Source organism: Bubalus bubalis, chromosome 7 (assembly GCF_019923935.1).
Source record: "Bubalus bubalis isolate 160015118507 breed Murrah chromosome 7, NDDB_SH_1, whole genome shotgun sequence".
Taxonomy (NCBI): Eukaryota; Metazoa; Chordata; class Mammalia; order Artiodactyla; family Bovidae; genus Bubalus; species Bubalus bubalis.
In genome coordinates, this window is record NC_059163.1 from 86,048,218 (window position 1) to 86,073,852 (window position 25,635).

The 25,635-nt window shown below is 37.1% G+C and overlaps 1 protein-coding gene across 1 annotated transcript in view; it reads left to right on the top strand.

Moving 5' to 3' along the window:
• LOC112586229 (bifunctional heparan sulfate N-deacetylase/N-sulfotransferase 4) overlaps positions 1-24,137 on the top strand; it is a 160,202-nt gene extending 136,065 nt beyond the window's left edge. Inside the window, exons 7-12 of the mRNA XM_025290270.3 lie at positions 1,251-1,374; positions 3,504-3,678; positions 10,371-10,541; positions 11,421-11,530; positions 16,403-16,505; positions 21,611-24,137. Coding sequence (XP_025146055.2) covers positions 1,251-1,374; positions 3,504-3,678; positions 10,371-10,541; positions 11,421-11,530; positions 16,403-16,505; positions 21,611-21,730 — 803 coding nt within the window. The 3' untranslated portion in view covers positions 21,731-24,137. The remainder of the gene's footprint in view (positions 1-1,250; positions 1,375-3,503; positions 3,679-10,370; positions 10,542-11,420; positions 11,531-16,402; positions 16,506-21,610) is intronic.
• The last annotated feature ends 1,498 nt before the right edge of the window (positions 24,138-25,635 follow it).

The following is a 25,635-nucleotide window of genomic DNA, read 5'->3' on the forward strand; positions in this document are numbered from 1 at the left end:
CCCTGCCATTTTACTAGGAGCCACCATTCTGGATTTCCTAGGTGCCCTAAGACCTATTGTTACTTTCTTTATCTACACAGTTCTCTGTGATCTCTTCTTCCAGATCCCCAGTCCACCTGTGTAGTTCATTCCACACTCTCCTAGGGTTGGGAAATCCAACAAAGTCTCCTGAGTGCACCATGTTACAAAAAGAAATAACCTTTTCCATAAGGGAAGTTTTGATTTATGAGAGCCAGTCATTTCATGGTCCTTCCTGCTATGGCCCTCGATTTCTGCCTTAACCTAGGTTTAGCTGTGACATTCGTGCCTTCTGTGATGTCATCCACTCAGTGGTTGACGTCAGCCAGTCTGTTCAGCCCAGTGCCTCATTATCAGGCTTGTCAGGGCAGGACAGTCAACTGGCTGTCTTCCACAGTCTTGTACCCCTCTTTCAGCCTTTCGGGAAATACTGAAATTTTTAAGGTACAATCTTGGAAAATGCTTCCTCCTGGAAGCCTTCCCTGACGGCCCAAGTCTAAATTACCCATTTTCTCATATATTGGAAAAGCACTCTACTCTTTTCTCATCATGGGACTTTCCTCACCTGTTTCCTTGACTCAAATCCACAAATACACTTAAAGTCTACTGAGGCCAGCAAATATGTTTTTCTTATCAAGGGTTATCACCAATCATTACTATAGCGAGTTGTTCAGAGTTGCACTGGTCGACATCTGTTGAATAGTTTGATTAACTTTAATTGATTTGAACATAGTATTAATTGAGGTTCAGGTACTGTGCTGGATGTTTTTGATACTTCAGCCACTCATCTAACTTCAGCAGGGAAATCTAATCACCCAATTTCTGAATTTCTCCCCTAGCTGTATCAACCTACTTAACTTTGACTATGTACTCAGATTAAATGAAATGTTTAGGTCAATAGAACCATGAAGACTAATATAAGAACACAAATCATTGCTGCATGAAATGCACTTAACTGCTTTTTAGGAAATGATTTTGACACTGGAAGGATTTGGTCTTGCATATTACTTTTTGAGCAAAAATTTTGCTAAATATTTGTCTTAGGACTTCCCTGGTGGTCCAGTGGTTACCACTCTGCACTTGCAGTGCAAGGGGGCCTGGATGCAATCTCTTGTTGAGGAAACTAAAATCCCACATGCTACTCCACAAGCCTCCACCCATAATAATAATACAGTATTTTTCTTGTCTTTTATTGCTATATAACCTCTTGTCTCCTTTTTTTTTTGTAATAGGAACAACAGCACTTTATTTATTTCTTCTTATGCACCCTTCCATCATCAGCAATCTCCCCAGTCCCAAAACATTTGAAGAAGTCCAATTCTTTAATGGAAACAACTACCACAAGGGAATTGACTGGTAAGAAAAATAACAAATACAAAGTCCATTATTAGCACATGCTCATTCACAGATGAGCAATTATAGGTATATGCAAGGCATCTATGTAATTATAGAATAAATTTGTTATGTTCAATTCTACCATAGTGAATTAAAAATTAATTTATAATCATGATATGTTTAATCAGTGTTGCCTATAATTTGATTTGCACAGTGCAATAATGATAATATTTTTCTGGTAAATTAATATGATTGAATAAAGAGGATTATGGAATATTTTCATCAGAATTATTCATAAGGATATTTAAAATTCTCCTTAAGCATATTATTATTTCACTGAGTCTAGAGGTTTTTTTTTTTTTTACTAAATACATAATTTGTCTTCACAACAACGCCTGAGAAAACAAATAAATCAAAAGGTTGTTTTCTTTTATACTCTGTGACTTGTATCTTCATTAAACACATAGATGGTAAATGTTGTATTGTAATCTAAGCTGATATTTGTCATGCAAATACCAGAGCGTTTCTAAAACCATATTAATGCTAGTCACACAAGTGCATAAGAGGAAAATTACTTTGTACTTAATAAGTTATGAAAATTTTAAAATCACAATATTATCCCTAAACTAAAACAGAATAAACCTGATACTGTAACTGATGTTCACTCTGGTTTTTTTTTTCTAGCCATGTCCCAATTTTCTAAGGAAAATATGGCCCTGATTTCCAAATCCCAAGTATATAAGGCAAATTCCCCCTGAGGTAAACTCCCCTCACTGCGTACCTGGGTAGCATGTACTGATGGCTCAGTGGGTAAAGAATCCGCCTGCAATGCAGAGACCAGGAGATGTGGGTTGGATCCCTGGGTCAAGACAATCCCCTGGAGGAGGGCACGGCAACCCACTCCAGTATTCTTGCCTGAAAAATTCCATGGACAGAGGAGCCTGGTGGGCTACAGTCCAAAGTGTCGCAAAGAGTTGGACACGACTAAACAACTTAACATAGCATGTAATGTTATGTCAACATCACACGTGAATCTGTCCTCATGAAAAGCTCATTCTTTTAAGATGCAGCTAAGATGAGAGTGGGGCCAGGGTGATGGCAGTGAGCAGATTTGAGTTCCCATTATGAGCATCGACGTGTCCACTCTGCACCTAGGATAGCGCTATTCTGTCTTATTTAAAAAGACTAAATGAATTTGGAAATTGCATGCAAGTTACTGAAGGCAGAGCAGCAATTTCCTCTTATCTGTGAGCTCAAATAGAATGCAAATTGTTAAGCAGGAATATAGATGAGACTTTTCACCACTTCACATTTGGGAAACATAATAACAAATGTCAAAGAGGAAAATAAGTATCTTATATGAATTCTTAATTGCTCTCATTATTTATTTCTAGAACATTTGAGGGTTAGAGAAGTGGTGAGCTGTGAGGAGGGTTACACACATAATTAATGCCTTGCACTGAATTAACCTCTGAACATATTGATTCTATAATCTACAGACAGAGGACTGTTCCGACAGCATATGGAGGGGTGAACCTGCCGAGGCTCCGCAGGATCAGCTGGCAGGAAATATCTCCTTAATTACTCTAGATAGACTATAATGTGTTCACATTGCTATACACACTACAAATTATGCAGAAGTTAAAAAGGAGGAAAGCAGCTATGCCCTAATCTGTCTAGTATTTTATAGCTATTCTGACTTACACATTTTCCTCTTTTGTGCACTTTAATCTCAATTTAAGAATTTAGCATTCAAGTATGCAAACATAAATTTACTATTTTAAAATATTTACTAGGCAATATGGTGCAATCTGCTGTTTGCCAAGGGTAAACTTAATTTCTTTAGATTTGGCTTTCAATAGCACAGAACATCAACCCAAATCTAAAGAATTTTCCCTCCGTTCCTTAGCAACCTACCCATTCCATCTCACTCTTTTGCCTGCCCTAAGTAAATAGCCCATTAGAACAGTAATACCTGGGATTGTTTTCACTTTCAGAGTGTACAGAATAGTCTCTATTTTAACTATTATAATATCAATAATTAAAAATGTATATAAATGGATGTAAAAATATTTAAATAATTTCCTATCCATAGTATGGTAGGAAACAATTAGACCTCAAATTAATCAATTGTCTTTCTCTGCCTTCAGGTATATGGACTTTTTTCCTACTCCATCCAACATTACAAGTGACTTTCTATTTGAAAAGAGTGCTAATTACTTCCATTCAGAAGAGGCTCCCAAACGAGCTGCATCTCTGGTCCCCAAAGCCAAGATCATCACCATCCTCATTGACCCTTCAGATAGGGCATACTCTTGGTACCAGGTATGAAGCAGTAAAAAATATCGTTAAAAGCATTTGGTGATAACTTGAATGTAAGCAATGGTGAATTACTAAAGTCCAGATGTATTCAACAGTCAAATGTTAAAAGAGCTATACAAACGGGCAAAAACTATGAGAAATAAGAGCTATCTAATTCATATCAATTTGGGCAAGGAATTTCAAGCATAGTATAATAGAAAAAAAATCAAAACATTAAGAGATTGAACCATGTAAACATGTAAAATGTTGGTCTGTCATAATTAACAAACTTAAGTATCCAAGTAGACCATCTTTATCAATACATGGTAAAGGGCTTAGTTCCCTTAGTTTGTAAAAAAAAAAAAACTTCCTGCAAATTGTTAAAAATAAATAAATAGTAGAAAAATGAGCAATTAAACAAAAGACATAGATATATGATTTACATACACACACAAATCCAACTGCACAATTTCTGTGTAAGAATGGTCAACCCAATTATTTATCAACAAAATATAAAATCAAAATGGTACTCATAAATATCATCCTAGCATCCTGTTACCCTTATTCTCTCTGCTGACAAGGGTGTCATAATAAAGATGCTCAAACGTTCCAATAGAAGGATATATATGGAGATATTTTTTGAAAACTGATGACAGTTATCAAACAGTTTGTAAAGATACTTTTGTGGTATGATTCCTCTTCTGGGAGTAGCCATAAGAAAACCTGAAAAGGATTAAAAATATATATCCTTTTTTATTCATCAGGGTACTAATCATAATAACAAAAGGAAAAGTAAATAACCAACAATATAGAATTGTGTCACACCAAAATGGAGTCTTCTTCAGCATTTAATGCTGGCTTTAATCCATAGAATGATAATTAAAACATTGTGTTCGTTCTAATATGTGAATAGTAGTTTTAGTCGATCAGTCCTGTCTGACTCTTTGTGACCCCACAGACTGTAACCTGCCAGGCTCCTCTGTCCATGGGATGCTCCAGGCAAGAATAGTGGAGTGGGTGGCATTCCCTTCTCCAGAGGATCTTCTCAATCCAGGGATCGAACCCAGGTCTCCTGCATTGCAGGCAGATTCTTAACAGTCTGAGTTACAGGGAAGTCCTAATAGATATTGATCCAATAAGTATGTATCTCATTCGAAATTTTGAAAGCACTGTGAGGAAGCATGGAAGGTGCCTTAAGAGCACTCTGGAGAAATAAACTTTAGACTTAAAACTGAAGGACAAGTAGGTATTAACTGAGTGAGGCAGAGGGAGACTGGACGAGAGAGAAACTATGTGTAGTCCACTGGGTACAAAGAACCACAGCACAGCTAAAGAAAAAAAAAGGTCCATGTGATTAGAGAGCAAAGCCAAGGAGGACATCTGCAGAAGATGAGCCTGAGAGGCACATGGGAGCTGGAAGCCAAGTGGGAGACCAAGTGGCCACCATTCCTTGAACAATCAAAGTGAGGTGAAAGTGAAAGTCACTCAGCCATGGCCGACTATTTCCGACCCCACGGACTGTACAAGTCCATGGAATTCTCCAGGCCAGAATACTGGAGTGGGTAGCCTTTCCCTTCTCCAGGGGATCTTCCCAACCCAGGGATTGAACCCAGGTCTTTTCGCATTGCAGGCGGATTCTTTACCAACTGAGGCACGAGGGAAGCCCAAGAATACTGGAGTGGGTAGCCTAAATCTTCTTCAGCAGAATTTCCCAACCCAGAAATCCAACTGGGGTCTCCTGCATTGCAGGTGGATTCTTTACCAACTGAGCTACCAGGGAAGCCCTGAGTAATCAAAAGCCTTTTAAAAGTGTTAAGCCAGTGTGTAACTACCAGAATTTCTTTTAAAAAACATGATACTATCTGATCTTTGAAGAATGGATTGGAGTGGAAGAAATGACCACTCAGAGAAATCAATTAGAGGCTGTAGCAATAGTCCTGCTGAGAAATGGCGGTAACAAGGACAAAAATAGGAAGCAGAAACTAGGTGAGGCATAAAGTATCAGGAAATCTTTAGGGATTAAAATCAATAGAACCTGGTTATAAAACCGTGTCAAGAATAACTCGAATTTCCAGTCTGGGCAACTAGATGATAGCCATATATTCCCATGAAAAAGTACTGAAAAAGGATACAGGCATTGTGTGGGGATGGGGAAGGCTAAAGATGCGACATAGATGGAGATCAGGAGCTTACGGAATCACTGTCACACGAAAAGCAATAATAGAGGTCGCTGGCGCTTTGGGGAGAGGTCTGAGCAGGAGACGGAAATTTGCAACTCAGAGGCCAAATGCCGTAAAAACTGGTGAAATGATCTAAGGAAAATGTTTAGAGGAGAAAAGTATAGAACAGGATGAGGCAGCCAGAGGAATAGAAGAAAAAGTCCAGCACTGTCATGACACCAAATACCAGGAAAAGAGCACAACCAAATGAAGGATCAAACAGCTGCTAAGAAATCAGACAAGCAGGCAAAATAAGGCCTGAATTATTTTCACTCAGTCGAAAGACGGGGAAGAAGTAAAACCTTTAACAAACAAGAATCCATGCACAGCAGTCTGGATGGGTCAAGTGGTGGTGATTTGAATAATAATGAGAAACTTTCAGAGGAAGAGGGCAGTTAAAGGCCCCCCAGGGGAAAACGGGAAATCAGCCCTGGGAGGATCCGAACTTCATATCACAAGGGTGAAGTGAAGTGAAGTGAAGTGAAAGTCGCTCAGTCTTTGCGTCCTCATGGACTATACAGTCCATGCAGTTCTCCAGGCCAGAATACTGGAGTGGGTAGCCTCTCCCTTCTCCAGGGGATCTTCCCAACCCAGGGATCGGACCCAAGTCTCCTACACTGAAAGCAGTTTCTTTACCAACTGAGCCACTAGGGCAGGAAACAGCTTAGATGGGAGGCAGCACTCCCTTTACAGAGTCTTACTTTTCTTGTGTTGGGTCCATCCTGGCTGTCAGCTGAGTCTATGTGCCCCATTTCAGAAATATATTTTCAAAGCATTAAACTATATAATATTACAAAGGAAACAAGTGTATAGAAGTATAATTATCAAATCAGTATATACCAATATATCAGAAGTATAATGATCAAATTTGCTACTTTTAAAAGTAACATCATTAAATGGCAAGATCTAATGCTGGGGATAATACTACTGTTTGAAGCAGTGATGAGCATAAACAACTTTTGATAGAACTGAAAGACCTATAATGTGATATAAAAGAATTGATTCTTATTGATGGTAAAATCACAGGTACAATAACTACTAAATTTGTTTAAAAGTTACTAAAAATAAAGAGGCATCTTCTTTTTTTACAGATCCAAGTTCTAAGCTCTCAGTTCTATCAGTGGGTATCTATTAAGAACCCCTGCACTGAAACTTAAGGGAGGAAAAATGTATAAATGTACATGCTGGTAAATGTGGAGGTCTGGGATAGAGAAATTAAAGTTACTATGATTGTCTCTTTTATTTTAGAAAGTTGAGAATGAATTAACCTAGGAAAAAGAGAGGGATAATTTGGGAGGCAGTAGTTTGAGGAGCAAAAAGAGAGGGTGTGAATTCTTGGTACAGGAATGAGATAAACTTGACCAGAGAAATGTAAAATTGCTTACTGCAATGAACACCTAATTAAAGTTGATGCTCTTGAATGTATGGTGATAACGATCTATATGTACTAAAAACCAATGAATATGAATGTATACATAAATTAATGCCAAAACAAAGAAGATTAAAACATTTAATAACACTTTTAAATAACATGTAATTTTTATTTTTCCTTTTTTCTCTTGGCTTTTCAAAATTTCTTCAATAAACATATGTTGCTGAGAACAAATAGCAATGGACAGAAAAATATGGTTCTGCAAACTGAGATTGCAAGAGGTTGGGGACTAAAGTGGAACACTTGTCTTGGGGGCAAAATCCAGAAATTATTAGTAGAATCCATGAGTCAGTGACTCCCTCAAGATATAAAAATGTGTCTTTCTCACTTTATCAAAATTCATGTTGCAAAGCAAGATAATTTTTTTTAATTGTGCCAAAAATACTGAGATGTTAATCCTTAATGAAACATTTTGAATGTGAATACATGGGGCAAAGTATTGCACATTTTCCTGGCAGAAAGCACAATCACTACTCAGAGCAGATTTATATGAATCTTTTTATTTCCACATGGATTCAACCATTTTTTAAAAAGAGAGAAACTATGCCTCTTTTTTCAAGTAAATTCTTTGAACATACACATTTGAAAGGAATAATTTTTTTTCTGATAATACTTTTTACTGCTATATTGCTAAGAGTAGGTTCCCCAGACCACTGTACATTTCAAAATAATGCAACCTATTACTTAGCCAGCCCTGTCTCTTCAGTAAGTACCATAAATCTGAAGCTTGACAGGTATAATTCAGAAACTCCTACAAATGTCACCTGCCACTATAATTTCTACCCCACATTTTTATAATGGGCCTCACAGAGGACCTGCAGTGCTATTTTTTCCAGTTCTTTTGTGACTTCTGGTCATATTTTTATGCTAATCTTTTTCATTGCATGAATATAAAAAAGTTGATGCTAGACTGGTGTAAGTCAATATAAAGCAGAATAGGTACAATTCCATATTATCACAGTGTGAAGTAAAAATGTTAGCATTACTTTATTAATAATGCACAGAGTATATTTATATTTATTCAAGTTATGTTGTTTCTACATCTTATATTAAGTAAATATATTATGTAGTCTCTATGTATGTAGCATTTACAGAGAAGGTCAATAAATATACAATTATGAGAGAGGTTCAAAAGTTTTATTTCTACCCATCTACCACTCATTGCTGCTGCTGCTGCTAAGTCGCTTCAGTCATGTCTGACTCTGTGCGACCCCATAGACGGCAGCCCACCAGGCTCCTCTGTCCCTGGGATTCTCCAGGCAAGAAAACTGGAGTGGGTTGCCATTTCCTTCTCCACTACCACTCACTAGTTACTCTTTAACCATCCATCAGTTAATCATCTTTACTTTCTTAGTAGTTTTTATTTCTAACATATATAGGGCCTCAGTTCAGTTCAGTTGCTCAGTCGTGTCCGACTCTTTGCAACCCCATGAATCGCAGCACGCCAGGCCTCCCTGTCCATCACCAACTCCCGGAATTCACCCAGACTCACGTCCATTGAGTCAGTGATGCCATCCAGCCATCTCATCCTCTGTCGTCCCCTTCTCCTCCTGCCCACAATCCCTCCCAGCATCAGAGTCTTTTCCAATGAGTCAACTCTTCGCATGAGGTGGCCAAAGTACTGGAGTTTCAGCTTCAGCATCATTCCCTCCAAGAAATCCCAGGGCTGATCTCCTTCAGAATGGACTGGCTGGATCTCCTTGCAGTCCAAGGGACTCTCAAGAGTCTTCTCCAACACCACAATTCAAAAGCATCAATTCTTTGGTGCTCAGCTTTCTTCACAGTCCAACTCTCACATTCATACATGACCACTGGAAAAACCATAGCCTTGACTAGATGGACCTTTGTTGGCAAAGTAATGTCTCTGCTTTTGCATATGCTATCTAGGTTGGTTATATAGGGCCTAATATTACATAATTCTATCAGGCTGTGATATACTTCCAAACTTATCCTGTAGTAAATCTTCTTTAAGTTCACTTTGAAATATCTTGCAAAAGCAATTCATCCATTCCCACACACCTCATTCATCTTCACTCAGATTTTCTTTAAAGTTCTTCTGTTTCCACATTAATTTTTTTTCTGCTTATCCAAATCTTTCTCACTATATTTTAGCTCAAAAGCTTCAATCATTAAAAAATACCTTCACATTTCATTCAGAACTGATCACTTATTGGTCTGGCTATCACAGCAAAAAACTTATACCTCTATCATACATATGACTTTATCACAATCTGTTGATTTGTTGCTTTCCATATAAGGTTTTCATTTCTTTGAAGATAGCGTTTTGTCTTACCTATATCTTTTTATCTCTATAATCTATTGCAGTCCTTTGTTCTGGCAAGGACCTTGATAAATGCTTGTGAAATTATATTGACTTGTGTTGGGCTTTTGAACTTGACCAATGATGGTTGGATGTGAAGGACTCAGAGGATTTGGTACTAAAAAGCAGCCTAGTGAATTCATATTTAGGAATTAGCAGAGTTAGGTGGAAGCCCTTGGGAGGGAAAAAGCAAAGTGCCTTGGGCAACATCAACATGAATGTGACACCTAAACAAGTATTATAGACACCTGCCTTCTCTGTACACGTGGCACCTGCCACACAGGGATATTGGGGAATTGTCAGAACTTGCCGGAGCGGCTGTAACGAAACAAGAGCACAGTAATGTGGAAGCCAGCCCCCGCCAGTTGAAGTCTGTTTTCATCAAGCTTGATTCATCTGGTCCCTGACATCTTTTCACTTCTAATCAGATCCATGGAGAAAATCCTTGTACTCTGTCTCTTGTCTTGCACCTAAATATTTTATACATGAAGACAGCTACAGGCTTACGTGAATGCCACTTGATATGTATAGAAGGCTTATACTCTAGAGAAGCCATATGCCAATGCCTCAGTTTCAATACAGCATGTACTTTTCACCTTGTTTCTCATTCTAAAATCAAGTGATCATTTTTCATTACTTTTTTGGAATAAAAGACACACACTCTCATCCACACATCAAACATATACAGGCACACATACGTTTGCAGGCATGATGATTGATTTTACAATTGACTTTCTTGTTCAAGCACCAAAGATCACATGAAGATCCAGCTGCCCTGAGGTTTAATTTCTATGAAGTTATCACAACAGGACATTGGGCCCCATCTGACCTGAAAACTTTGCAGAGGAGATGTCTAATACCTGGCTGGTATGCGGTCCACATAGAAAGATGGCTCACTTACTTTGCTACTTCTCAGGTAATGTCGTGAAATGAATTTCTTCAGTTTATTGTATCATGATAGTGTTGCACTGACAAACAGAAAATATAAATTAACATTGCCACAGATAGCAATTTATTATCAGAGATGATCATACCTAAGAAGAAATGTGGATTTTTACACTTCTAATGGCAGTGGTAGTACTACAATGTTAAGTGACTATGAAACACGTTCTTGGGATCTTGTCCTCACACAGGACGCTTCACGTGCTTCATAGGCAGTAACCAGTAGCAGAACTGCCAGTTAAATGGCACATCTATTGAACACCATGTGCAAATACGCATGCATCCCCTATCGCATGGAACTCTTATGAGAAAAGAAGGCCATGGATTAGACTGTCAAAATGGGAAGAACCTGGGATAGAACAGGAAATAAGGATTTGAGGAAAGTGTCCACATCCTGTATCTTCTTCATTCCTGTTCGGCTCACAACCATGTGAGTTCTCTGCCATGGTTTGTAAGGAGAATAGATGGGTAATTTTCATCTGTATGCCCATTATTTCTAAGCCCTTCACTCTAAAATTAACTCATGGGATTTCATAGTTTGGATAATTTCCTGATTACAGAACAGATGGAAAATCGTGTTTCTACTGCACTACTGAATCAAGAAAGTGTCAATGTCTATTTCTGATTTACAATCACGTTAGTTAAAGGTTATGAATAATGTCTTTGGCAAACTTTGTTGTTTTATTTGGAAGGACATCAGAATAGTAAATATGCATATGTATGCTAAAGAGTGCATATTTTCTTTCTATTCACACTGATCTAATTGATTAACATCCTATCAGGTCAAGGGAGGCAGATCAGTCTACCTAATATAGTTTTGTTCTTCATAGAGTGACTATTTTTGACTCTACAGTTGCTAATTATTGATGGACAGCAGCTGAGATCTGACCCAGCTACTGTGATGGATGAAGTCCAGAAGTTTCTGGGAGTTACACCTCATTATAATTACTCTGAAGCACTAACGTGAGTCTATTCTCATGCTTGATTTCATTTCCATTATTTGCCATCATAAATTATCACTGGTAGGTGTGTATATAGCATCATTAATACTAGCTATGAATTTATACATCATCATGCTTCTCAAAAGCAGTCAAAGGAATGTCCTCATTATTCATGTAGTACATCCCTTTTGAATACCAGGATATTTTATTGGCTAAGAATATGCCTATAGAACACCTTATAGCCATTTTATATATCACAAATTTCCCTTTTTGTGAGCTCTTTCCCAACCCAAGTTTATGTAAATGTTTTACATGCCTACTCTGTGCAGAAAGTGTCCTAGGAATGGAGGTTACAGAGGTGAAACAGATGATCTTTATCTCCAAGTAATTTGCACATTAGAAATAAAATGTTGATGGCCACGGTTAGCCCTATGAAAATGAATAGTATTTCAGGCAGAACTGGGAAAGGGATGCATTCATGTTTTACTCTGTATTTATTACATTGTATATAACCAAATATAATCATGTATAACATTGCAGTGGTCTATTATTGTACAGTAAACCTCCCAAAACCTACCAGCATGTAACCGTAGCCATTTTATTATGTTCATGGATCCTGTGGGCTGGGAATTTAGACAGGACCTAGCCAAGACAACTTGTCTCTGGTCAAAATACCTGGGATCATATCTGGGAAGACATGAATATCTATGTATGACTTGAATGGCTGGAGACTGGAGTTTTCTGGAGGCTTCTTCACTCACATCTTTGGCTCTTAGACTGGATGGCTCAAAGCTGAGCTCAATGGGAGGAGATCTCTCTGGGTGCCTTTCTTGCAGTGAACATCCTAAGTCACTTCAGTCATGTCCAACTCTTTGGAACCCCATGGACTATAGCCCCCCAGGCTCCTCTGTCCATGGGATTCTCCAGGCAAGAATACAGGAGTGGGTAGCCTTGCCCTCCTGCAGGGGGATCTTAGGCCCCCTGGGATCGAACATTGGCAGGCAGGTCTTTACCACTCGCATCTCCTGGTAGTGACTGTGTGCTCTGAGAGGGAATGAGATGTGGAGGGAACACGGTTCAAGGCCTTCTCTGACCTAGCCTTGCAAGTCACGCAGCATCACTTACACCATATTCTGTTGATTGCAAGCCAGTCACTAGTGCCAGTCCAAACCCACGGGGAGGGAAAGGCACCTCCTCCTCTTGCTGGGGAGGGGCAAGGGCATCCTGCAGAAGACAGTGGAGGTGGGGAGGGGTTATGGTTGCAGTCAGCTTGGGAAATAAAATCCTATACTTCGGGTAATTAAAAATGGAACAAAAAAGGAAAGAGGCGAAATAACAAACAAAAACAAGAGCTTCAAGCTGTCAAAATATACATTTAAAAGGTCATGTGCTTGACTCCCTTCAAGCCTATTATGTTTTAGACAAAATTTTACAAGCCTGATTATATAATTTCCCAATTCAAAGCAGATTAGAATCAGCAATTAGACAGTTAGAGAGGGTAATGGAGGGGCAGGAAAAGCAGTAAGAAGACTGGGCTTTTCCTTATCCACTAAAACACATCTAATGAAGTTTTTACCTACACATGGAAATAACAACACATGCCCCGCTGATTAAGTAGACAGAGCGTCCTCTAATACACTTACATGAAGAGTCATTGGTGTCAGCATGGCCTCCCCTTACTCCCTGCAGTAGTTCAGGGAATGGTTTTAGCCTGTTTACTACAAATAGTTCCTTATGGTTCAATAAACCTATAAAATCATACTTTTAAAGAAGAGATTACAAACAAGTACAGAATGTATGGTTTTTAATATGTCTTACACATCACAAAAATTAATAACTACAGTGATGTTCAGTGTAATAAAAGAAGTCTTGTGGCAACCAATTCATGTCCTCAAAGTTATCTAACAGTTATTTGAGAAAGCCTTTGCATCTTAATTTCACAATTTCATGCCTGCTAAACCAAACCATAAAACAAGGAATTGATATAACTTAGCAAGAATAAATGTCCTTTGTTAGACTCCGTGTTTATAACATTGTCAATGCAATAAATGATACCAGGACAGCAAAGTAATGTGGATTCAAGGTTTTAACAACCCTATCTAAAAGAATGACTTTCAATAGTCTGGATGGCTCTCCTTCCTCAGATCATATTAAGCTCTGCCTCATAACAGCTGTTTGGAGAGTGAGAGAGACGGGAGCCCGTCCTGAGACAGGCTCTGCACACCCAAGAGCAGAGGAGATGCTCTCAGTGTGTATAAATATCTTGACTTGGTTGCCAAAGCTGTATTTTACCTTAATGCAGTTAAACATTCTCATCCTGAGGCAGAAGATGCTGTTTAGGGGCACCGTTATGCCGCCTCCCCCATTTCATTTTGCACAGCATGCCAAATTGTTCTTCCTCTTGGGAAATTAATGAAAACCTAAGAAAGGCCTATGTAATAGGCAAGATGCAGATTGGAAATGTCCAGGTTGGAAATGACTCTGTCTTCCTTTTATCCATTTAACCAGTGATGTATTTAATTTTAATTGATAACATGTACTAGGACAACCTGGACTGTGAGGATCAGGTCTCTAATAATAGATTGGGCAGGGAACTGTGAAGAAAATTTCCCTCTCCCCCTAAATGAGTTCACATATGTGCAGAAGCAAATTGCAGGTGCATCGGTATTATAGGAATGGGCCCAGGGCAACAAAATATTCTGCAACTAATTAACTTTACATCCTAGTCAATTATGCTTCATCCTCCTAAAACATCTGCTGAGAAACAAAAATGCAAACCTTTTCGATGTTTTATGCATGCAGCAATTCCCACAGCAGTAAATTTAAAATTTCCCTTCCTATTTGGTTTATTCTTTCCTTTTTCCTATCTTCCTAAACAAAAATTCTTACATATCTGAGTTTAAACAAATAATTAGATTACACATTCTTTCTTTGGTAACTTTGTGCGGCCAAGGACGCAAAACAATGTTATAATATTTTTTATGAGTATCGAGATCTGAATGATCCAATAGAATCATTCACCTTCAACAAAAGAAATGAAGAGTTGTCTAATGTTCCACTCACCATTTGTATAACCTGTGTCATATTTTCTCTGGAAAAAATACTGAATTATATCACTAGCCTTTTAATTTCATCCTTGAAAAGTGTAAACGTTTTGAACCGTTAAAAAAATCAGTATTTTTTTCAATTTGTTAATGTGGTGTATTACATTGATTGATTTGCGGATATTAAAGAATCCTTGCATCCCTGGGATAAAGCCCACTTGGTCATTGTGTATGATCTTTTTAATGTGTTGTTGGATTCTGATTGCTAAAATTTTGTTAAGGATTTTTGCATCTATGTTCATCAATGATATTGGCCTGTAGTTTTCTTTTTTTGTGGGATCTTTGTCAGGTTTTGGTATTAGGGTGATGGTGGCCTCATAGAATGAGTTTGGAAGTTTACCTTCCTCTGCAATTTTCTGGAAGAGTTTGAGTAGAATAGGTGTTAGCTCTTCTCTAAATTTTTGGTAGAATTCAGCTGTGAAGCCGTCTGGACCTGGGCTTTTGTTTGCTGGAAGAGTTTTGATTACAGTTTCAATTTCCGTGCTTGTGATGAGTCTGTTAAGATTTTGGAGAGGGTGTGGAGAAAAGGAAACCCTCTTACACTGTTGGTGGGAATGCAAACTAGTACAGCCACTATGGAGAACAGTGTGGAGATTCCTTAAAAAAACTGGAAATATAACTGCCTTATGATCCAGCAATCCCACTGCTGGGCATACATACTGAGGAAACCAGAATTGAAAGAGACATGTGTACCCCAATGTTCATTGCAGCACTGTTTATAATAGCCAGGACATGGAAGCAACCTAGATGTCCATCAACAGATGAATGGATAAGAAAGCTGTGGTATATATACACAATGGAGTATTAGCCATTAAAAAGAATACATTTGAATCAGTTCTAATGAGGTGGATGAAACTGGAGCCTATTATACAGAGTGAAGTAAGCCAGAAAGAAAAACACCAATATAGTATACTAACACATATATATGGAATTTAAAAAGATGGTAACAATAACCCTGTATACGAGACAGCAAAAGAGACACTGATGTATAGAACAGTCTTTTGGACTCTGTGGGAGAGGGAGAGGGTGGGATGATTTGGGAGAATGGCATTGAAATACGTATAATATATATGGAACGAGTCGCCAGTCCAGGTTCGATGCACGATACTGGATGCTTGGGGCTGGTGCACTGGGACGATCCAGGGGATGGTATGGGGAGGGAGGAGGGAGGAGGGTTCAGGATGGGGAACACATGTATACCTGTGGTGGATTCATTTCGATATTTGGCAAAACCAATACAATATTGTAAAGTTTAAAAATAAAATAAAATTTAAAAAAATCAGTATTTTTCTTAGAAGCTTTAAAATTCATGTTTGTATTTAAAGAAATATGTTTACATTATATTGTCACCTTAATATATACTATTGAATGATTTCAAAGAAATTTGCTAATATATTTTGACAGGGAAATCATATAAATAAAAAAATAAATATTGTAAAGTCTTGTATATATGATTGTAGTTTTGTTGATTTATCCTTGATCTTTTATGGATGAATAGGTAAAATATAAAAACCTAATAATTTCATGATAAAAAAAGACTAAATACCCATATGTCTTTTTTCATTACATTAGAAATATTCAAAAATATATAACATATAGTTTATTTAATTTTAATTAAATTCTCTCAAATTGATTCAATTAATATTTATAGAATTGAATTAAATTAAATCAAAGCATGAGTATATGAAAGTGCATTTCCATTGTAAAATTGGTGAGGTTCTCTTAAAATTCTGTATATAATTTATAATCATTATATCTTTATTTTCATTTATATCTTTGATCTTTTGTAGTTTCGATCCCCAAAAGGGTTTTTGGTGTCAACTATTGGAAGGAGGAAAGACCAAATGCCTTGGAAAAAGCAAAGGTCGAAAGTATCCACCCATGGATCCAGAGGTAATATTTTCCTTATCTTTGAAATTCTCTGGTAGTGCTGAGTCCAAGCATGCTCTGCTGCAGCACAATAGGCCAATGAATCTGAGCGAGGAGATGTTGGGATGAGGAATATGACTTTATTCCGAAAGCTGGCTGACAGAGAAGATGGCAGACTAACATCTCAAAACAGCCATCTTATCTGGGTCTGGATGCCAGTTCTTTTATGGATCAGAGATGGGACAAGGTGAAGTAACAATGTAAAAAGGCCATTAATCTTGCAAACATTTACCAGAATGGCAAGCCTCAGGCAGAGGGATGTGTTAATTTCTTCCTGCCATCTACAGGCGGACAGAGGTCTGAACAAAGTCACTTTAACAGTCAGGCAGAGGGGCAGGATTCTCTGAGGCAGACCATTAATTATGATTATGATGACAAAAGCAATGGAAAACAAGTCAAAGAAACAGTTCCAACATGGAGTCAGAATTAATCCTTTCCTGTTACAGTAGAACCCTGTATATATACCTGTTTCAAAATTAGTAGACAATAAACTTGATTCCTTTTTCTTGACTTTCTTTGCTATCAATAGTTTTATATATTTAGAAGAGAGATAGACCAACAGATAGAAATGATTAGTAGATATTTATGGAAATTGTATGCTGTTGGGATGCAATTCAAATATAAATACTGAATAGTAACTTCTTTCCAAATGTGTAAAGGGCTCAAACAAATAATCTAGTAAACAATGATTTTGTATAAAATATACAAGTATTATTGTTACATATTGAATGTGTATATCCAGTGCCTATACCATGCATGGTATGGTTCTAACAGAAGCAGAAGATATTAAGAAGTGGCAAGAATACACAGAAGAACTGTACAAAAAAGATCTTCATGACCCACATAATCACAATGGTATGATCACTCACCTAGAACCAGACATGTGGAATGTGAAGTCAAGTGAGCCTTAGAAAGCATCACTATGAACAAAGCTAGTGGAGGTAATGGAATTCCAGTTGAGCTTTTTCAAATCCTGAAAGATGATCCTGTGAAAGTGCTGCACTCAATATGCCAGCAAATTTGGAAAACTCAGCAGTGGCCACAGGACTGGAAAAGGTCATTTTCCATTCCAATCCCAAAGAAAGGCAATGCCAAAGAATGTTCAAACTACCGCACAATTGCACTCATTTCACATGCTAGTAAAGTAATCCTCAAAATTCCCCAAACTAGGCTTCAGCAATACGTGAACTGTGAACTTCCAGATGTTCAAGCTGGTTTTAGAAAAGGCAGAGGAACCAGAGATCAAATTGCCAACATCCTCTGGATCATGGAAAAAGCAAGAGAGTTCCAGAAAACCATCTATTTCTGCTTTATTGACTGCCAAAGCCTTTGACTGTGTGGATCACAATCAACTGTGGAAAATTCTGAAAGAGATGGGAATACCAGACCACCTGATCTGCCTCTTGAGAAACCTGTATGCAGGTCAGGAAGCAACAGTTAGAACTGGACATGGAACAACAGACTGGTTCCAAATACGAAAAGGAGTACATCAAGGCTGTATATTGTCACCCTGCTTATTTAACTTATATGCAGAGTACATCATGAGAAATGCTGGACTGGAAGAAGCACAAGCTGGAATCAAGATTGCTGGGAGAAATATCAATAACCTCAGATACGCAGATGACACCACCCTTATGGCAGAAGTGAAGAGGAACTAAAAAGCCTCTTGATGAAAGTGAAAGAGGAAAGTGGAAAAGTTGGCTTAAAGCTCAACATTCAGAGAACTAAAATCATGGCATCTGGTCCCATCACTTCATGGGAAATAGAGGAGGAAACAGTGGAAACAGTGTCAGACTTTATTTTGGGGGGGCTCCAAAATCACTGCAGATGGTGATTACAGCCATGAAATTAACAGACACTTACTCCTTGGAAGGAAAGCTGTGACCAACCTAGACAGCATAGTAAAAAGCAGAGACATTACTTTGCCAACAAAGGTCCGTCTAGTCAAGGCTATGGTTTTTCCAGTGGTCATGTATGGATGCGAGATTTGGACTGTGAAGAAAGCTGAGTGCCGAAGAATTGATTCTTTTGAACTATGATGTTGGAGAAGACTCTTGAGAGTCCCTTGGACTGCAAGGAGATCCAACCAGTCCATTCTAAAGGACATCAGTCCTGGGTGTTCATTGGAAGGACTGATGCTAAAGCTGAAACTCCAATACTTTGGCCACCTCATGCGAAGAGCTGACTCATTGGAAAAGACTTGATGCTGGGAGGGATTGGGGGCAAGAGGAGAAGGGGACGCCAGAGGATGAGATGGCTGGATGGCATCACCGACTCGACGGACATGAGTTTGAGTAAACTCTGGGAGTTGGTGATGGACAGGGAGGCCTGGTGTGCTGCGATTCATGGGGTCGCAGGGAGTCAGACACGACTGAGTGACTGAACTGGACTGAGCTGATAACCATGCATGGTAGTGAGTTGAGCCATGGAGAGTAAACTGTTCTGATCAACAATTACAACATGTGGTGGGGAGGTTTTTCCATATCACCAAGCAAGGCTCAGATACCAGCTGGGTCTCCAGAACCCAACACAATACTGACACTCTCTACAAAGAGAGAGAGAGAGTGTGTCAGGTCCCACAGGGAAAAACAGCAACCACCTCACATATCCAGATACCACTCTAATGGTAGAAAATGAAGAGGAACTAAAGAGCCTCTTGAGGGTGAAAGAGGAGAGTTAAAGAGCCGATTTAAAACTAAATGTTTAAAAAAAAAACCACTAAGATCATTGCATTCAGCAGCTTTACTTTATGGCAAATAGAGGGAGAAATGGTGGAAGTAATGACAGATTTCCTCTTCTTGGGTCTAAAATTATCATGGATGGTGACTGCACCCATGAAATCAGAAGACATTTGCTTCTTGGCAGGAAAGCTATAACAAACCTAGACAATGTGTTGAAAAGCAGAGACATTACTCTGCCGGCAAAGGTCCATATAGTCGAGGCTATGGTCTTCCCAGTGGTCAGGTATGGTTGTGAGAGCTGGAGGCATAAAGAAGGCGTAGCATCAAAGAATTAATGCCTTCAAACTGTGATGCTGGAGAAGACTCCTGAGAGTCCCTTGGACAGCAAGATCAAACCAGTCAACCTTAAGGGAAATCAGCCCTGAATACTCCTTGGAAGGATTGATGCTGAAGCTGAAACTCCATTATTTTGTCATCTGACACAAACAGCTGACTGATTGGAAAAGTCCCTGATGCTGGGAAAGATTGAGGACAGAAGGAAAAGAGGGTGTCAGAGGATGAGATGGCTTGATGGCATCACCGATGCAATAGACATGAACTTGGACAAGCTTCAGGAGATGGTGAGGGACATGAAAGCCTGGCATGCTGCAGTCCATGTGGTCACAAAGAGTTGGACATGACTGGGCGACTTAACAACAAAAACAAAAAGCCACTTCATTAACATAACAAAGTATACCTTTACCATTATCTCACTTCGGAAATTCCAAGTGCGCCTTGTGCCAGAAATGGAGTCAATGACCAACTATATATTTCTTATTATAATTCAAAATGTCATGAATAGGTTACAGGATAAAACAGTTATTATGAGCCTAGATTTATTATAAGAGAGTAAGTTAGTTATGGCCACTTGTTTATAATAAAATATATAAAACAATATCAAACGGCAAAAAGGCAGGGAAGAAAAATCTATCAATAAAAGTTATGGTATGAGGAGACAGAAGGATTGGAAAACTAGTTAGCAATCAACTGAGCAGATATAATGAGTTATCTCTCCTAAGACAGTGTGGGCCTAAGGAGGATGGAAGTGATTAGGTGTTACTATGGAAATAGAAGAATCAGAAGGTTCTCAAACTATACCTTTGAACCCAATAATTTCAAAAAGACTTCAAAAATCACGTTGATTTCCCAAGAAATCAATGTAACAACTCCACTACTTCTATAAACATCTTATCCAGAATTTGAAGTGTTCACAATCCACTCGAAGGGAAGAAATGCGGTGAAAAAAAAGAAAAAAAAGTAGTTATCTGGAATTCATTTCCACAGTATACAAGTTGCTAAGGGAATTTTAGAGGAAAGAGACTAATTTGTGCTAAAATATTGGGAGGGGTTTAAGAGAGATGATATAAGTTTGACCAAATGGAAACGGCTGCCTATATTTCACAGGAAAAACATTCACCTCTATTATTTTATCAAAAAGACACAGAACTGTGTTCAATGGATTCTAATACAAGATAAGTGACATCCAGAGAAAAACCCATTAACAAGTTTTTTGTCTTCATGGAATAAAATAAACTAAAACCACAGACTTATTTTACAATCCTTTTTTCAGCCATTCATCTAAAAATTGCCAATCACTCCAGCTTGGTTAGGAACATAAGAATTCCAGGAAAGATCACTTTAATGACCTTTATAATAAGACCTTGTAATATTTGTGAAGTAGAAAAGCCTCATGGTTTTTCAAAAAAATCTGTTTTGGTCCTAAATGAATATAGAAAGCATTTTATAACATGGCAAGTTATTTCTTTAATCATGAAATTCAGGTTTTATGATTATGTTGACTGATTATCTTAATGCTGTGACCCAATTTTACAGAGAGTGACCAATTTCATAAACCTAAGTGTTTCTTTTCTGTAGATTTTGTGCCACATCTGGTCCCTACTTACCTCATTCTTCTTTAGTATTACATGCCCCCATCAACCTCTTCATCAGTCCCTCAATAAATAAGTGTGCTTTATATTGAGTGGGACACCATGCCCTCCTCACTGACAGATGGCATTTAATGTATAAAAATATTGACTCAATGTTGTATACCCAAAACTGATATAATATTGTAAGTCAAATTATACTTCAGTTTAAAAAATTCAAAAAAGCTAATTCTCCAAACGCTCTAGGAAAAATAAGCCATATAAGTTATTCCTGGACCCATTTTTATTTTGCAACTATACTTCTGTCAAATCTTTCCTAAAGGTAAAAATAAGTGGCATCCGTGGGAAAATAGAAAGAAATGCCTATTTTATATGCAGTCCCATTGCCGGAGAATTTCTTAATAAATTTGCACAATCTCATTTAATCAACTAATACCTCCCTTTGTCTTCTTTTTGCTTTCAGTCTAGAACCTTCCTCTCTAATTACTACCGAGATCATAATGTGGAACTGTCCAAACTGTTACACAGACTGGGGCAGCCTCTACCATCATGGCTGAGACAGGAGCTTCAAAAAGTGAGATAGCACTGGAGAGGAGAACTAAGACTCACAAGACACTGACTTTTACTATGAAACCGAAATGCAAACTCCCCATCTTTTATCCATTTAATGCATTTGTGATTGTCAATAGAGGACCGTGTGAATAAATCTCCTATCTTTTTCATAAAAATGAAAACTATTATATATGCACGCATTGGCGATTACTAGCATAATTCCTATGTGAGCTTTTGGGAAATAATGTGGGCTTTTATGGCATTACCCAGCTTCCAGTGTGGGGATCATGACACAATCCAGTTCCTCCTTTAACCATAACATTTTGGAAACTATGTTTTACTGAGAACCCTGATTATATGCAATTGACAAGTTGAAATCTTAAGAAACACACTGTGATATCTGTAAATGAGACTTTTAGTAACCCAATATCAGAATTAAGGGTGTACATTTTCCCTTGCTAATTTGAAAACAATTTTGCATTTGTTGTGAAATTATCAGTGTAATCTTATATTCTTATTTTGAGCAGTTATTATTTATTCTATTTATAGAATAAATAAAATACGTTTTCCTCTGTTAATCCTCTTTAGGAACGTCCTTGACTTGCCCAAGTTGTAGAGTTGTAACCTCCCACATGCTTGATCTGTTTTGATCTTGTAGGAGGATACCATCTGCAATTAGCTCATAATAGTATTTTATCTGGCCAACATGCAATTCTCGGTGAATTTTGCATTGTGGTTCCAACACCATCTATCAGAGATTTGGGGGATAAATGACTGTGAAGGTGCATACTTTACATAATATTAACTACTATGTGTAAGGCCATCTTTCCATGGGTAAAAATCTTCAGTTCAGTTCAGTTCAGTTCAGTCACTCAGTCGTGTCCGACTCTTTGCGACCCCATGAATCGCAGCATGCCATTACCATACTATTAATCTAGGTATTTCCACTTTGATAATGATGTAGCATTTATATATTTTTTTCTCTATCCCAGAAGGAAAAAAAAAACTTTATTGATAAGGCTGGAATGAAAATACTAATATGTGTTTACAGGTAGAGTGATGTACCCGTGCCTTTTATGTAGTATATGTCAATCATTTAAACCATGGACTTTTATACATGCCAGTGCATATACTAATGCAGAAGATTATGTTTTTAATGCCTATTTAACAGAAGAAGTGTAATCTAAAATTTACCTCTTTAAACACCACAAATTCTCTAAATTAAAACCTATTTCTCAGCCACGTCATCCAAAAATTAATTTCTGGAGAAGAAATGATACTCTTCCTGTCTTAGAGTTTTAGGCTACTCTCCAATTTGGAAATTGTCATGCTAGTTGAATTTTTGTCTCATTTGTCAATGAAGATACGTTAAAGCTTTGTTAATCTTTTCAGTGATACATGAGGGTAAAATTTGAACAGAACAGAAAATCAAAGTAAATTTGGAACGTTACCTATGAATTCATCCTTCACCAGAGTAATTTTTCTACAGGCTGTAAATAACATTATGCTTGACATAATTCTTCAAAGGAAATGGAAGATCTTTGTTTTTGTTTATTTGTTGTTTGTGGTTTTAAGCAAACAATTCAAGTATAATCTAAAAGAGAACCAATAATTCTCATAGTTTATTTCAGGATTCAACTTTGGATTTATACTTTATTAAGATTTTTGTTTGCTTTTCTTTTGTTTTCCTACTGCATCTAAAGGCTTTCTCTATTTTTCAGAAAATGTTAAGAATTTTTCTGGGCATGTGTTGATACAAACCACAAACTGATGCTTTTGTTGATTCTTTGTTAGGCGTGAGGCTTAATTTCTCAATCTTACTGTTACTTAGGTGAGCATGTGCTTGATAGCATTCCATAAAATCATAACAATTGTGTATTTAGAGCTCTAGCTTTTTTGTTAATTTCCTCCAGTTTGCATTCTAATTTTATCTTTTGTGAACTAGAGATTAACTTTTTTTCCCCATAGATATTTATAGAAATCAGATGAGATACTTTTCATATCGGGTAAAATTCATGTAATTAAGAGTCGAACTTATCTCTAGATATTTTTTAAATGTAACTAACTTTCAGCATTTTCTTATTTTTTCCAAGTAATATATACAGTATCATTCACCTATGTGCAGAGAGCTGGGAGCAAAATTCCCCCAAATTCCAAGTTCAACTAGTCTCTTCTCCCCTGGTTCATTTCAATCAGTGTGTATATTTTTCTTACTAAGACTGATAATACAGACAAAACAAAATTTAATTATGTAATTCATCTCTTACAGTGAACTACTTAGAGGAACTCTGGGCTGTGAGATTATAATAAATCTGAAAACTTTTAGTTTTAAGAATATCTTGGTTTTCCCAAATTTCGCCCACTGGCTATTGAACTATTGACTCAAGATTTAACATACATAATTATTTAACCTCTAAATAAATTATCTTCATTTTGAATGGCATACTTTTTAAAATTTTAAAGAACTTCCTAAAACCTTTAGACAAACAAGCCAGTATCTTCTCTTCGTTCCTTCTTTTTCTTTATTCCAATTGCTTAATTTACAAATATAATAATTGATTACATTAATAAAGATGAGACAATATTTGATATAAATCTATATCAAAATATGTGTGCTTGTCAAATACCAGTCTCTAAAAATTACATTACAAATCTCATGCAAAAACAAATTTTGCTTGTATTTAACAATGGCCTCAAAATAATTAAGCAACAAGGGAGAATGCTAGAGAGGAAAATATATATTCCTCTAACACTATATTTTTTCTAAAAAAAAAAAGTTCTCCATCCAATAAGAGATTTTATTTGCCTTGATTTCAACAAACCCATTCACATGTACCCTATGGAGTTTTCGTCCTTCTGTCTCACTGTTTTAATATGACATAAAGTAACCTGTTGACCATGAGTGTTGATTCAATTATGCGAGCAATTTATAGCCCAATGATATTTTGAAAGCCCGTTTTTGGTGGCTAGATAACATATTAACTATTTGCTTGGTGGAGTTTGCTTGAAAACAATTGTGGTCAATAATTTTAGAAATAAAGAAATCAAACAGTCTTGCATATATGATTTAACTTCAACTCTAGGAACACAGCTTGGCCATGAGTACATATATATAGTCTACTATATATATAGATATAGATGAGTGTGTGTATGTATGTATATATATATATATATATATATACAAATGATTATTTTCTTGTGTGAGCCTGTGAGGTGAGCAGGAAAAGCAGAAAGAGAACTCTGCATTTACTGAAATTGTTAAATAACTGATGTATTAGTAGTACATGCATAACATATCTTTGGTTCTCATTTCTTCAGAATAAATACTATTGCTGGTATGGTCACTAAAGTAATGTTGTTTCTCCTCTGAAGCCCAAAGTTTTAATCAACAGATGAATCTTTTTCCTTCCCTTTTCCTTTTTTTTTTGCTCTATACACACTCCCTAGGAAGCTAGGAGAGTGGATTTGGGGTGTCTGGGTTTTACATCTCAATCCTGCCTTGAGCAAATTGTGTAGCCTCAAACAATTTGTGGAACTTCTCTGAGTCACAGTTTTCTTTTCTGTAAAATAGAGACAATGGAGTATTACTTACTGGGTCATTGTAAACATTAAATGAGAATATATTTAAACAACTAACTACAATGCCTAATGTAGTTATGCTGAAACATGTTTGTTATAGAAATAATGTATAATATTCAAACCACTCTTTCTTGCTTCATCAAACAAGTATATGTTTTTCTATTCCCTTTAATAATAAAGCATATATATCTTAAACATATAATTAACTGTATTTGATTAAAAATAGAAATTTTCTTCACCATCATTATCCAAAAAAAAATTTTGTATGGTTCCCTGCTATTATTTTGATAAGTATTCAGAGCAAAAGTTTTCCATCTCAGTCCATTCTATTAAGGTCTCTTTATCCCTTTCCTCCTA